We start from the raw sequence: 15,472 nt of genomic DNA on the forward strand, positions 1-15,472 counted from the left end.
GCTAAGAGTTTATGAATGTTCAGTATCTCCACCTCCTTTACCTCCTCTTCTACTTTCCACTCAAAGCTCAAAGCTCAAATGTAGTTCCTTTGAGCTACCACAATATCCACTGGGAACACTTTTGCCCTCTTTCTTATACTCTCCATGATATATTGGGGGAGCCCTTCTGCTCTCTTATATACCATTTCCTGAGGTTTTTGTCATGAAAGAGGTATCATTCTTTTTTTAAATTTTTTATTTTTATTTTTTTGCGGTACGTGGGCCTCTCACTGTTGTGGCCTCTCCCGTTGCGGAGCACAGGCTCCGGATGTGCAGGCTCAGCGGCCATGGCTCACCGGCCCAGCCGCTCCGCGGCATGTGGGATCTTCCCGGACCGGGGCACGAACCCGTGTCCCCTGCATCGGCAGACGGACTCTCAACCACTGCACCACCAGGGAAGCCCCAAGAGGTATCATTCTTAATCCTTGGATCAATAGAGGTTACACATGTCACAAGCCAAATGAACAAAGTAATCAACCTCCCCAAGTTAAATTGCTAGAGAGATCAAAGAGAAACAAGAAACTTCTCAGCCATCTTTCCACCATGTTCCTCGTGAAAGCCTGACATTTGCCCTCTCCTTGAGGCTAATCACTATTCTCTCCACATATCCTTCTGCTAAGGAATAAGTTTTGACTCACATTATCATTGCTTTTAGGTTTTTTGCTTCCCTTAAAGTTGACAATAAATTCATTTTTTATAGTAATGAGATAAATGGGATTAAGTAGCTGTATGTTAATTGCTTCCTTATTGAAAAATTGTAATGTAGCAAAAAATGGGTAACTTAAGAAAATTTATTCTGGATTCTTTTTTTTTTGGAAAAACTAGTTAGGGGAAATATTCTAAATTTCATCAATCAATTGCACATATTTTTCTTATTTTATTCACAGTAATATTTGCTTGTTTACTTCAATGACCAAATCACCTTTTTAATAATGCACAGATAGAACTTTATGTGCAGTTGGGTATAGAATTTTTCCAAAGTTTGGAATTATATATCTAACAGATAAGAAAATATATTTATGATCTCTTGATGACTAGGTATATTGTCCATCTATGGCTTCTCCAAAATTTTACAGAATTCTCGGTAAAATAGACATGTGGATGATATATGAATATTGGAAATATTAGATGCTACAATAGGGAAAAAACAGCATAAAAATAACAAAGTACAAAGCAGGGGCAAGTAACCCATATTGTTAGTGAGCAGATTATAAGGAAAGTGGCTCCAAGAAAATATTGTGAACTGGATTTCCCAGGATACAAATTCTGAAATGGAGAAGAGCATGTAGGAAATTTTTTAGGGAGTACCTTCAGGATGAAAACCTGTGGAAGAGAAGGGAAGGAAGCAGAAATAGGCAGAGGAAGTAGTTGAGATGCAGTGCAATCTCAATGGAAGTTTCAACTAATTCCTCAGGGACCTCTGAGACCGTAGTGACCCTTAATAGTTTTCCCAAGTTGGGGCAAGGGTACTGGCCCTTTATAGCCCCTGGTTGGCCCATCCTTGCATCTGTACAGACCTAGGAAGGGATGTGACCTTGTGTAAAATGCCTCTTTTTTTTTACGAAGGAAATTCCTGAAGGGGAATTACAGCTAACTACTGTGTTCTGACAGCACTCTAAATATCTGAAAGAATAAGTCCTCCAGTCATAAAGGAGAACCAAAATGGCATATCACAGCCTCCACTGCAGTGGTGATGTTTGGAGTGAACTTGCTGATCCTTGAAGGAAAAATAATAATTCCCCAGGATAAGTTGAGGGAGGATTTGTGTAGGTATAGAGGGTGTGTTCCAAGCATGTCTTTTGTGGGTGAAGGTGTGGGCCATTTATTTCTGGAGGCAATGAGGATCAATTGAAGGATATTGGTCTGGGAGTAAATATGATTAGATTGTATTTTAGAAACATCATTCTTGTAGAAGTGTGGTTTGAAGAAATAGGAGAATAGTTGAAGACTGAGAAAGTAGTTATGAGCTAGTTATGCACACTTTCTATAGAAAGCATATATGTAGACTAAATATATACACACACATTATATACATAAATCTTTTTTAAATGTTTTGGAAGTATAATTTAGATACAGTAAAATGCACAGATTTTTAAATTTCCTCTCTTTTCAGAAGTTGATCTTGGGCAGAGGTTGACACATTACAGCCCTCCAGCCAGCCCCCTGTCTTTATTAATAAGGTTTTATTGGAACTCAGCCATACTCTTGTTTCTGGATCTTCTATGGCTGCTTCATGCTACAACAGCAGAGTTTAGTAGTTATAAGAGAGGTAGCATGGTCTGCAAAGCCTAAAATATTCAGTGTTTAACCCCTTACAGAAAACGTTTGCAAACCTTGATCTAGGGTTTAATGCTTCAGGTAATACTGTATCACTTCAAATGTAGCATAAGGAACTCAGTACGGTATATTTATTTCTTGCTTTCTACCCTTTGTACTATTGTAGTCATACATTTTACTTCTACATCTGTTATAAACCCTCTAATTCACTGTTACTATTTTTGTTCTAAACACTCAATTATCTTCTACAGAAATTTTAAAACATGAACAAATAGTTTATCTTTAGTGACATGTTTACCATTTTCAGCATTTATTTCTTCATGTAGATGTGAATTTCCGTATGGCCAATTTTCCTTGAAGCTAAAATTTTGCATTTCTTATACAGCATACCTATTGATGATGAATTCTCTCAGCGTTTGTCGTAAACATCATTATGTTACTTTCATGTTTAAAGGATTTTTTTGCTGGATGTAGAATTTTACATTGACACTTTCTTTTTCTTCTCATCATTTCAGATATGTTGTTCCCTTGTTCACTGGCTTGCATTGCTATTGTTGAGATGTTATTGCCCTCTGAACAGTTTTAAGATTTTCTCTTTGGCATTGTTTGTTTGTTTGTTTGTTTGTTTTTTGAGGTACGTGGGTCTCTCACCACTGTGGCCTCTCCCGCTGCAGAGCACAGGCTCCGGACGCACAGGCCCAGCGACCATGGCTCATGGGCCCAGCCGCTCCGCGGCATGTGGGATCCTCCCAGACGGGGGCACAAACCCGTGTCCCCTGCATCGGCAGGCGGACTCCCAACCACTGCGCCACCAGGGAAGCCCTGGCATTGTTTTTTTATCAGTTCTTTATGATGTGCCTTGGTGTGTTTTTCTTTGTATTTACCCTGCTTGGCGTTCAATGAATTTCTCAGATATTTGGGTTCATATTTTTCAACTATTATTTCTTCAGATGTATCTTTTTCTGCCTCAGTCTCTACCCTTTCTGCTTTTCTTACTCCATTTGCATGATTGTTAAGATATTTAATGTTATCCTACAGGTTACTGAAGTATTGTTCATTTTTAAGCCTTTTTACCCTGTCTGAGCTTTGGTTTGAAGGGTTTGTATGGACCTGTATTTAAGTATACTAATGTTTTCTTCTCAGTTTTCTAATTTGCTCTTAAGCCCATCCAGTAAATGTTTTATTTTCAGGTATAATTTTTAGTTCAAAAATTTCCATTTTACTCTCTTTTGTTGTTTCTTTTCTCCCTTAAGGTTTCATATTTGTTTCATCAGTAGCTATATGTTCTTGTTCAAATATGGAACAAATTTATAATCTCTGTCTTAAGGTCCTGATCTGCTCATTTCATCATCTCTGTCATTTTTCTGTCTATTTCTATTGACCGACTTTTCTCTGGTTATGAGTCACATTTTACTGCTTCCCCAAATATCTAATATTTTAAAAAATTTTGTACTGGACATTATGGCTTCTATTTTGTTGAGTTTCTTTCATGTTTTCATGAAAGTTTCATGAAAAGTAAACTCTCATGGTCTTCCTTAATGGAGTGTTGAGTTTCATTCAACCGAGGAGTTAATTTTTTTTTTTTTTTTTTTTTTTTTTTTTTTTTTTTTTTTTTTTGTGGTACGCGGGCCTCTCACTGTTGTGGCCTCTCCCGTTGCGGAGCACAGGCTCCGGATGCGCAGGCTCAGCAGCCATGGCTCACGGGCCCAGCCGCTCCGCGGCATATGGGATCCTCCCAGACCGGGGCACGAACCCGTATCCCCTGCATCGGCAGGCGGACTCTCAACCACTGCGCCACCAGGGAGGCCCCCGAGGAGTTAATTTATTTGGGGGTCAGATTGATCTTTTTTCAGGCTTGTTACCAACCTTTGTTCAGATGTGTCCACAGTAGGATTAGAATTAGAATTCTTATTTAGGATTAAATTATTCTACTCCCTTTCTGAGATCTCTACTGAATGCCTAGGTTTGTTCAAGTTCTCTCAATCTTGTCCAGTCTGAAATCAGACTACTTACAGCCCTGTGCAGCCTCTGACTGTTGTTCACTTCAGATCTCCCCTTACCTGGTCTAGTGGAGTCTTGGTCTGCAAATACACAATTTAGTATTCATTCAGAGTCTGAACTGCAGAGACTCATTGGTGACCCTATGTACATTTCCAGAGACCCTTCTCTGCACAACTGCCCCCTCCCTAGTACTCTGTCCTATAAATTCCAGGTTCCTCAGGAGCTTTGATTCTGCTCTGTCTCCATCTCAGTGATGCTGCTGTGCCTGTTTGGAATAGTCTTCCATGTGCCATGATCTGGAAAGTGAACCAGGCAGAAAGCCAGGAAGCTGGCAGGGCTCACCTCATTTGTTTATCTTCTCTCATGGATCAGGGTCCAATACTCTCTGTTGTCCAATCCCTTAAAAGGGTAATTGTATACATTTTGTCAGTTTTGTAATTTTTTGTGGTGGGAGAGCTATTCTGTCATGGCTGAAAGCAGAAATAAGCCATATAAACATCATGAAATGAATGATATATCGGTGTTGATTTACAAAATGATCTTTATTAGCATACTCCTCATAAAATAAATTATTTTATTGTCAGCATTTAAATTCCTTTTTGAAAAGTGATGCACATGTTTTGATATACTGTATATTGGATAATTTGTTGAATATTTTTCTATTATTTACTACCATTAGTAACCAAACTTACTCAAAACATTATATCGCCTCTTAGCACTAAGCATTATGCCATATTTTCTGTAATGTATTTATTTACAACCATAGTTATTTTACATAGTGCTATAAATTAGGACTCTTTTTGTTCTATCTATGTTAGTGTTTTTTTTCTAATAAATGTTTTTTGCATTCTTACTATTTGCCAGTCATTTATTTTATTTTACCAAAAGAAGTTTCACTTCATTTAGTGAGTCAAATTATTTTCCTAGAAATGTGTTTATCTAGAGTCATCAGTAGTCTACCTCTTAAGTGCTACTAAATGTATTGCCTGATTTACTATATATCTTAGTTCTCAGGAGTCCAAGGGCTTAATGCAATATTAGGCCTCATCTTGAGAACTACTAGCATTCTTTGAACTCTGAACTTTCTAAAGTAAAATATATTGTAGAGTTGTGTATAATTGCTTTTTGTTTCATTTATGGTCTACTAAAAGATAAACCCTTATACGAGGAAATAATAGATTGTTACATATCTTTTCCTAGTGACTTTTAGTTGAAGAATTCATGGTAAATTGATCAACCCTCAGCCAATTAGACTTTGACATGTACTAATAAGACCTAATCGAGGAATTATGAAGACATTTGCTCAGGAGAAAATGAGCATATAATTACACCATAAGGAGGCTAGAGTATCAATGTTACCCAGCTTTAAGAATATTAGTTGAAGTCCCAGTGGCATCTATAAAGGACACTTCATAATGTATCTGTGAAATATGGTACTACCAAGGCAATTAAAAGATGCAGAATGATCCATTGTCAATTGTAGAAGTTCAACATTAAATACCTATTTCACCCTCTTGTCTCTACCTTATTCAGGTGCTGGGGGATGGTCTCCATCAGACAGTGACCATTATCAATGGCTTCAGGTTGACTTTGGCATTCGAAAGCAGATCAGTGCCATAGCAACCCAAGGAAGATACAGCAGCTCAGACTGGGTGACCCAATACCGCATGCTCTACAGCGACACAGGGAGAAATTGGAAACCCTACCATCAAGATGGGAATATCTGGGTGAGTCATTGTCAGAAAGGCAAAGACATAGAATTGAGTTGCAGATATTTGAAAATGGTAGCAGACTCCCGTGTGTCCTAGGGCTGGGGAGCAGCTACCCGGCTCCTCCCAGCCCTGGTGCAGCCTGGGGAAAGGCTTGGGAGTAGCCTGGTTGGAGGTTCATCTTGCTATTTTTGTTTCTTTGTGTTTGTGTCCTCTGGTACTTGCTGAGAGAGAAAAGAAATGTGAGCAAAGCAAAAGAAGGTGGGAAAATGAATCCAATCCCCAGTATGCCCTACCCTGCCCCACCCCGTGCCTTTCCTTAGTGGTGGAAAACCCTTATATTATAAAGTCAATGTGTCCCCTCCCCCAACCTCTGGTGTATTTCACAGAAAACAAAACCACCCAATAAAACTGTGTTGAAACCTGAACAAAAAAAGAAAAGTATCTGGTAAATAATGTAATGATGATAGAACATTAGAATTCTTTAAGCACAATATTTCAAGTAACTATATTTTTGTCTGTAGAACAGATCTGCAGTGGTACACATAGTATGCAAATTCTGAACTGTGAATTAAGCAAATAGAATGAAAAAAAATTCTCTTGACTTAGGTTTCCATTTCTTATATCTGCTCACACTTATTTGCCTTAGACTGTTTCTGTTGAAGATATTTAATTAAATCTTTAAAGGACGGCAGGTAAGAAGGTCTATTGCCAACAGTGCTTAGAGGAGCTGATGGACACAGGGCAGGGGGACTGTGGACTCTGAAACGGTTCACTTCCTGCTGGAAGCCAGCCCCAGTCCGGTTTTCTATTTTGTTTCAATGAGGGCCTGTTTGGATGAAGCACCACTTCTTAGCTACCGATGAAGAGAAAAGTAAGGTAGAAAAATAGTTTTCTTTTAAAGAAAAAGCAAATGAAAGACTAGCCATAGCTCTGGAACACATCAGGCACCACGATCAGCATCCCCTCCCCAGTGTTAAACGTTTTAAAATATTACTAGTCCTCACTCTGAGGTGTGTTCATTTGCCAGTATTTATCTATTAAAACCACTGAGAAGCTATTCATTCATTCATTCATTGTTGTTGGTTGAAGAAAGTTTCCTTAGGCTGCAGTTTCTATTCAAGGTTTAGGGCAGCAGGTCTCAATCTGGGCTATCCATTTGAGTCACCTGAGAAGAATTTAAAGTATATGGATGCCAGGCACACACAGACCAATTATATCAGAATCATGTAAGTAGAATTTATATTAATGACACTGATATTTTTCAAAACAGAGGTCTTCAATTTGAGTAAACTATTGAAATTATGAAGAAATAATTTAGAGGAGTAGGAGCAGTGATTTGTGGTAAGAAAAGAACATTCTCATATTATAGTAGTAATTTAAACCCCTATTACAGATCTATAGGCACTTTATCCTCTTATTAGGAGAGAAAAATATAAAGTTTAATCCACGTACTCTTAAAATTATTTTAATTAAATTAGAAAGTTGTGTATATTCAAATATTCACACCATATAAATAAATTATTCTAAAATACTAAATGTTGAGGGATCTATTTTAGTTTAGTTATTTTAAAAGGCAGCCATAGGGCTTCCCTGGTGGCACAGTGGTTGAGGGTCCACCTGCCGATGCAGGGGACATGCGTTCGTGCCCTGGTCCGGGAAGATCCCACATGCCGCGGAGCAGCTGGGCCCGTGAGCCATGGCCGTTGAGCCTGCGCATCCGGAGCCTGTGCTCCGCAACGGGAGAGGCCACAACATTGAGAGGCCCACATACCGTAAAAAAAAAAAAAAAAAAAAAAAAAAAGGTAGCTATAACCAAAATCAAGTAAAACCATCAATACTAAACAAAAAGAAGGAGGAATGGGAGGTAATTCTTTTTAATTTATTTATTAGACAGAATGCTGGGGATTTTCAACCTGATCAGGGCCCACTCCTAGAGAATCTATATCTTAAAAATCCTCAAGCAATTTTTGTGAGTATGCAGAGTTTAGTGCTCCAGGCTTGGGTAGGTGGTCACTTCCACAGCAGTATCCAGTGATCATAACTGTCATGTGAGATAAGTTTATAATATCCTGATAATCAAAAGTACGTATGAGAGAGTAGTCCTTTAGAAGTAACTTCTATTAAGCCATGATTGTATGGCAAGAACCTTTGTATATTGGGATGTGTAAATTGTAGGAAGCAAGTAGAGGAGAAAATTTCTCTTTATGGAAAGTCTTCATCTCACAATTAAGATAATTTAAAGTCTCAGGCATAATTTATAGAAAAGTGGTTTTCAACCCAGATACACAATGGAACCTAGAAAGCTTTAAGACATGGATGTTTGGGCCCTACCTCCAGAGATTTGGAATTTGGTGGTCTAGGCGTTGAGATGTTAAAGCTCCCCACGTCATTCTAATGTGCAGTCGACATTGAGAACCATATTTTAGATTGGTTTTTAGCCTGTAGGTAAGGTGGGGATAGAGGAGATCAACTGTGAAAAACAATGGTAGAAGAGAAAATTAGAAAGGACCTTCCTTAAAGTTGAGCAGAGAGAGAGAGACTGACCAAATGGCTAACCAAACAGCAGACCAAACAACTAACTGGGTGTAGGTGAGTGAGGCCCAGATCACAAACTCTTCCAGTAGAGCATTCATTATTTTCTAACTCTCTGTGGGTGCTAACCGAAAATGCAATTACTTGAGTGGTTGCAGCCAGACTCCAAACTATCTTTCAGATTTCTGTTTCTGTAAAGTTTTCATCCCACAGTTGAGAGAATGTCAAATCCTATCCCATCATAATGCACTAAAGTAGTTTATAAAGATGGCTGCTCTAAAGATCACTGCTAAAAGGCAGTGATCCTAGAGCTTTAGTTATCAGACACTTAGAAGTAAGGGAGGGTCCCATTCTGACTAAATACAGAGAGGTAAGTGCAAAGAACTAAGGAGAGTGAGTTGGACTCTTCTGGTTTACATAAAATGCCAGTGGTTGAGTCAGGGAGACAAGGTCATTCAGCGAAAATATCACAAATTGTGGAGGTAGGCTATATCTACATACTGGACTCCCCGCCCTTTCTGATGGTGATAAGGGGTGTATTGCTATTGTTTTTTGCCTTTCTGGTGTTCATTTTGTCGCTTTCTTTAAAATGATGTATTTCTCATTAAAAAATGAGTATGTGGTGAGCAATGAATGATTATTTCTAGATGAAAATATAGTGAGCTAATTACAAAGTTTAAAAAATCAAAACAAATTTGAGACACAAACTAAACACTGTAAAATATACTTAAGTGCCAATGAGCCTGCAACATAATTTACATTACTTTAATGATCTATGATAGAAATATTTTAACCCTCACTAATCTGAAAAATAGTCCAGCACTTTGATGTATTCTAAAAGAGATAAAATTTGTTGTTTCCTAAAAGTTCTTCAGTACTTTTGAACTTACGTCTTAACATGCACCAAGTGATTAAAATTTAGCACTTACAAATCTCCACCAAAAATATACTGGGCTTAAGTTTATTAAAAATGGTAATCAAATATCAGACTTTCTTTTACTCCGACTGTTTAATGTAATGTATATTGCACTTAAAAAAGTGCGAGAGTGGCATGGACATATATACACTACCAAATGTAAAATAGATAGCTAGTGGGAAGCAGCCGCATAGCACAGGGAGATCAGCTGGGTGCTTTGTGACCGCCTAGAGGAGTGGGATAGGGAGGGTGGGAGGGAGATGCAAGAGGGAGGGGATATGGGGATGTATACATATAGCTGATTCACTTTGTTATACAGCAGAAACTAACACACCATTGTAAAGCAATTATACTCCAATAAAGATGTTAGAAAAAATAAAATAAAATGAAGCCTAGTTTAAAAAAAAAAGATTTCTCACATAGATAAGCTTGGAGAGCTTTTGGATGGATAACACCTTATACAATGTAAAGTTTCAGAGAGTCAAAAGATTTCAAAGTTGATGAAGTTTTAAGGTTGCTTTTCCTATTTTTTTCCTAAAATGATTGATTACCTGAGAAGAATGCAAAATAATATAAGTTCAATCACTGAAATACTGTTTTTAACAAATGTCAATGGTTATTCTTTCTATGACTGTAGAAATGGACAACCACAACCAATTTTATTATAATATTTTTATTAAATGTCCATATGGAGATTCTGAATTATTTTATGACCATTGGATGATATGTTAAAATAAGTGAGGAATAGGTCATGTAGATAAGAAATTACGACAGTCTCACAAGATTTTAAAGTCATGAGTCTCAATGTGGATGAGAATGGTTCTTGAAAAGACCTCTGAAGAATACTTTAGCTGAATATTTAATACTCAAATATGTGAGTTGCTAAATGTGCTAAACTAGTCAAGCTTCTTATTCCTCTTTGATAATACTAAGCATAATAGACTCCTTTACACTTTATCCTCAATGACATTTCCTTCTATTTAGAATTTCCTTTCCAACATAAAAGGAAAATATGTGCAGGTTGGTAAAACTGCCAAAAATTAATTTGCATTTACATATTCCACAAACTCTAATTTGCATACTTTTCAAGGTATTTTCAGATTTCCTATGTATAATCTGTTAAAGAGAAAGGAAGTATTCTTTTTTTTAATTTAATTTTATTTTTTTTATTAGTTTCTGCTTTATAACAAAGTGAATCAGTCATACATATACATCTGTTCCCACATCCCTTCCCTCATGCATCTCCCTCCCTCCCACCCTCCCCATCCCACCCCTCCAGGCAGTCACAAAGCACCCAGCTGATCTCCCTATGCTCTGCGGCTGCTTCCCACTATCTATCTACCTTACGTTTGGTAGTGTATATGGAAGTATTCTTATATAAGCATTTCTTATCAAAAGTCCATTGAACATTAATTCAATAAGAATTCCAGCACGTTTTTCTAAGTGGCTGCATTTAGTTTTGCTTAGGTAACTCAATTACTGGTTTTGAGTGTAGATATTTGGAGCCGAAATAGGAAATTGGAGTATTAATAGTGAGTGCCTTCCTTACATACTATTACTGTTTTTCGGGATAGTAACATACTACAAATTTACCTGCAAAGTAAACACAGTTTTTCTTTCTCTTTTTAAAATTGTCTTTAAATAGTGAGAATATGCTTATATATTCCTAATTATGTTTTTAAAACTGTTTTAATCCCTTTTATTAATAGTGTCAGAGTGGGATCAGTAATCACTGAATATATTGAAAGGAAAGTCCCACAGAACAGGAATGTTTTATTATATTTAAATTACATAGTTAGATCCTTATCAAGAATATAGAAATATATAATTTCGTATTCTCTAAGCAATATTAAGTAGAGTATTAATTTCCTAGATCTGTTAAAAAAAAACTCAGATCTCTTTGTTGCTTACATGCTCTACCCAAATTCACACACACACACACACACACACACACACACACATACACACATAAAACTTAATTGTTTCTAACAAACTTGAAACATTTAAAAAATCTGGAAAGCAAATAATAGTTAACAGATTAATTTAGTAAATTCTTTGATTTTATGAATATCAAGTCAATAGCGGGAACATGTATTCTCTACTTTTTTTCAACCAAAGAGCCCATCAACCAATATTTGCATAATAAACGTTCCCAAAACATCCTTCTAGGTTAGCCTACCACTAGGTACTTGGAAAGAGAAAGGCGAGATATGGATTCAAAAGGTCTGAATTCAAGTATCTGGGTTTCTTTATTTGGTTTATAAAATCGCAGAAGTCCCTTGCGCCTCAAATTCCTAAACTGAGAAATGGGAATGATGCCTTTTGGGAGATTTAAGTGAGATTATGTAAGAAATTTTGCAAACAATAAGGATTTAGAAATGCGTGTCATCAATTGCCAATCTTAGAAGCATTTTATAAAACTAGTGTAGTATTTGTATTCAGTGACTAGAGTCTGTTATAATTTCCAGATTTGTTGGTCTCCCTCTGTCCTTTCCAGGTCCAATTGACCTCTGTTTACCCTTATTCATGATTTACAATATCTGAAAATATTGTAGATGAAGGAAACATGACAAAGTAGGAAGTGGAATGTGGACAAAGCTCTGGTATATTTTCCGATTCACAAATGGAGTGGCCATTGCTGGTGCAATGCAGGCTAGGCTCGTGAGGCATGGCTGGTAGACCTCACTCTATGCCAAGTGCATTGCAGCGCTTGAAACAAATTGTTACCATAATGATGGCCATGTGTCCAGTGAGCCATGTAAAGGGACAGTGTTTAAAAATGAATGGATTATTCTGTCCTATCTTTTCAACCATTTGTTGTAGTGGTTGCACTAATTTTTCAAATCACTTAAAAAATCTGTTCCAGTTATAGATGTAAAACATAACTGTTTCACAGTTCAATAGTATACTTAAATTCTTTCCAAAAAATCTAGAATTTTTCCTGCATATGACACTGAGGAAGACAGCTATCTCTGTCACTTGCTTATATATCTTCCATCAGATAATAACAGCCTCTTCTTCACTTAGGACAATAAAGGAATTTTTTCACCAATAGATAGGAATTTCCCTTGCTTGTTTATGTACACATGTTCATTGTTGCTGTAAACAGACACTTGGGGAAGTGGACCAGGCAGGCATATTCAGAATAATTTTATAGACAGTTTATTGAGAAATAAAACACATCAGAGTAATCTGCATTAAACCCTTTCTGAAATGACCCTTGATATAAATAGGGTAAAAAATCTTTAGGAATTGTATGGAAGAAAATAATTTCCAAGGTGAACTTAGAATAGGCTTCTTATTTCTGTGAAATAGATTTTTCTATTTACACCTCCCTTAGGATAGGTAGTGTTTTTAAAGTCTCATGAATTTTAATAAGTTGAGTGGATAGTCCAGATCCTTTTGCATATACTGTAATGCTTCTACTAGTGAATTCTGATCACCTTTCTAAATACACGTTTGTATTGTGAGATTCTCATTTTAAGAGGTCATGAGATTTTTGTCTTGTGTCAATTTGTGAGTCACTCAGTACTCTACACATATACACGTATATAGAACCATTCTAACCAACATGGTTATGTGTTTAGTTTTTTTCCAAAAATTTGGAAGATAAAAATTTTTTAATAATAGTGAATATATTGTTGGCATACATAGTTAGGAAAAGGAAAATGATATAATCTTATAAGATTTCTTACAGACAATGGAATAACAGTATATAATCCTTCATTCTGTCTAGTGTATTTTCCATCTATGAGATAAAAGAGGATATATGTAATCATTGTTGTAATTGTTTTAAGTATATTTGATTGCTGGGAGAGCTCTCTGAAAGGGAGAGTGTTCTCATTAAGCATAAGGATATTCTCAGGTGTTTTATTTTACTCTGGACTCAAATAATGGAGATGCTAATATTTTTCTTATCAGATCAAGGTTGGATTTCGGTGACATGAAGCTAAATGACTCCAAGCGAATGCAAATTTATATAACATATTGATAGATAGGTACCTACAAATATATTGAATAAATATTTTAAATAAATAAATATCAGTTCCCTCATTTAAAGTGCATGTCTCTACTCTGCTCAAGTGATAACTTAGTGGAATTTAGAGGAACACTAGGAGGCCTATAGGGGGGATTTAGAACACAGTAAACCATGCTGCTTGTGTCGCTGCAGCCCCTGAGAGGCAGTGAAAATAACAGCCCAATGGTACATTCTGGAATCAGACCACTAAGGCCAGTCGTCATAAGTAGACTACATAGATCTGTGTAACTTTGGGCAGTTTCCTTAACCATTCTATGCCTAAATTTCCTCATCTATAAAATAATACTAATAACTAATTCACCTACCTCAATAGTACTTATCTCAATACAGGTTATTGGTATAAATTGATAATTCACATGAAGAGTTTAGAACAATGGCTTACTCATATTAACCACTTAATTGTTATTCGACTTTATAAATTTGTGACTTCCAGATATATTACCATAGTATTTTATATTGGATTTATTCTTGAAAATTCAAAAGAGCCTGTTACTTTCACTTTACAATAGCTTTTCTCTATTAATGCATTGGGAAGTGCATTATATTACATCTGTGCATCTCAGCCTGAAATGACTAATAACTCATTTTCAAGTATAATTGAGAATGCAAATTTAATTTATGTCATTTGAATTGTGATCTTATTAATTGTCACGTGGAGTCCTATGCATCACAGTACAAATTGCATCTGGACAGGTCTTTCACATACGTTTTTATTAAACTTCAGTGAAAATATGACCATGATGCTTCCCTTAAATTAGTTTAATGAATTCACTTTCATTAACTTTGAAAATCAAGGGAAAATAACCTATTTTTGACTACAGTCCTCCTTCCTATCTTCTTAGGCTAGTTGAAAACAATAAGATAAGCAGACTCCAAAACAGACTTCTAAGTGTTCGCTGAAACAGATTCTGCTGGCTAGCCATGGAGGTAGAGAAGCTGCAGATAGAGTGTGAGGCCTCTCGGAAGCCGGATGCTCAAAGATGTCTCTACAGCAGCAGCAGGAGCATCACCTGGGAGCTTGTTAGAAATGCAGAATCTCAGGGACCCACCACAGACCTTTCAAATCAGAATCTACAGCTTAAAAGCATTCACATTAAGAACATGGGATTAACATATACACACTACTATACATAAAACATATAATCAACAAGGATTTACTGTATAGCACAAAAACTATATTCAATATCTTGCAATAACTAATGATAGAAAAGAATTGAAAAAAAGAATTGCATGTATATATATGTGTATATATACATATATATGAAAAACCAAATCACTTTGCTATACACCTGAAACTAACACAGTATTGTAAACCGACTATGCTTCAACTTTACAAATATATATTCACAAGTGATGTGTATACACATTAAAGATAGAGTGTGTTGTTTTCAATATTTGAAGAACTCTCGTGAGAAAAAGGACTTAAAATTGGCTCCTGTGTTTCCAGACCAGAAGGCAGATTTGGAAGAATTAAAATTTGCAGTGCAGATTGCAGACATATCATGAAAAGAGAATCAGCTTTGATAGGCATTTACTGAGGGCCTACAATTTACTGAAGGTTGGAGATAAACACAATTTCTGCCTTCTAGTGGCAAAAAAATCTAGTGGTAATGCTAAATACTTAAATTTATAATTATATTGTATGACTATGTGTGTCCTAATGGATAGAGGATGCACAGGTTGAACACACACAAAAGTGCTTCATTCAGAGTGCTCGAGGGTCATGGTCAGTCGAGGCTTCTTGAGGAACTGAGTGTCCTTAGTTATGTAGGCAAGAAATTGGGGATGCAGAGGAAAGTGAGAATATTCCTAAGTCCAAACTCACACTGCTCGCCGCACAAGAGGCCAGTGAATCGAGAGAGAGAGAGATGAGGTATTGGGGCAAGGAATAGCAACTTTATTTGGAAAGTCAGCAGAGGGAGAAGATGAGGAGCTAGACTAGTCTCCCAAAGAGCC

General features: G+C 36.6%; 1 protein-coding gene across 1 annotated transcript in view; it reads left to right on the top strand.

Moving 5' to 3' along the window:
- Positions 1 to 15,472, top strand: part of CNTNAP2 (contactin associated protein 2) — a gene marked incomplete at both ends in the record, with an annotated part of 2,063,650 nt that overhangs the window by 682,608 nt on the left and 1,365,570 nt on the right. The window contains one exon of the mRNA XM_079711872.1: positions 5,851 to 6,044. Coding sequence (XP_079567998.1) covers positions 5,851 to 6,044 — 194 coding nt within the window. The remainder of the gene's footprint in view (positions 1 to 5,850; positions 6,045 to 15,472) is intronic.

The sequence above is a fragment of the Hyperoodon ampullatus genome (assembly GCF_949752795.1).
Source record: "Hyperoodon ampullatus genome assembly, chromosome: 9".
Classification (NCBI taxonomy): domain Eukaryota; kingdom Metazoa; phylum Chordata; class Mammalia; order Artiodactyla; family Ziphiidae; genus Hyperoodon; species Hyperoodon ampullatus.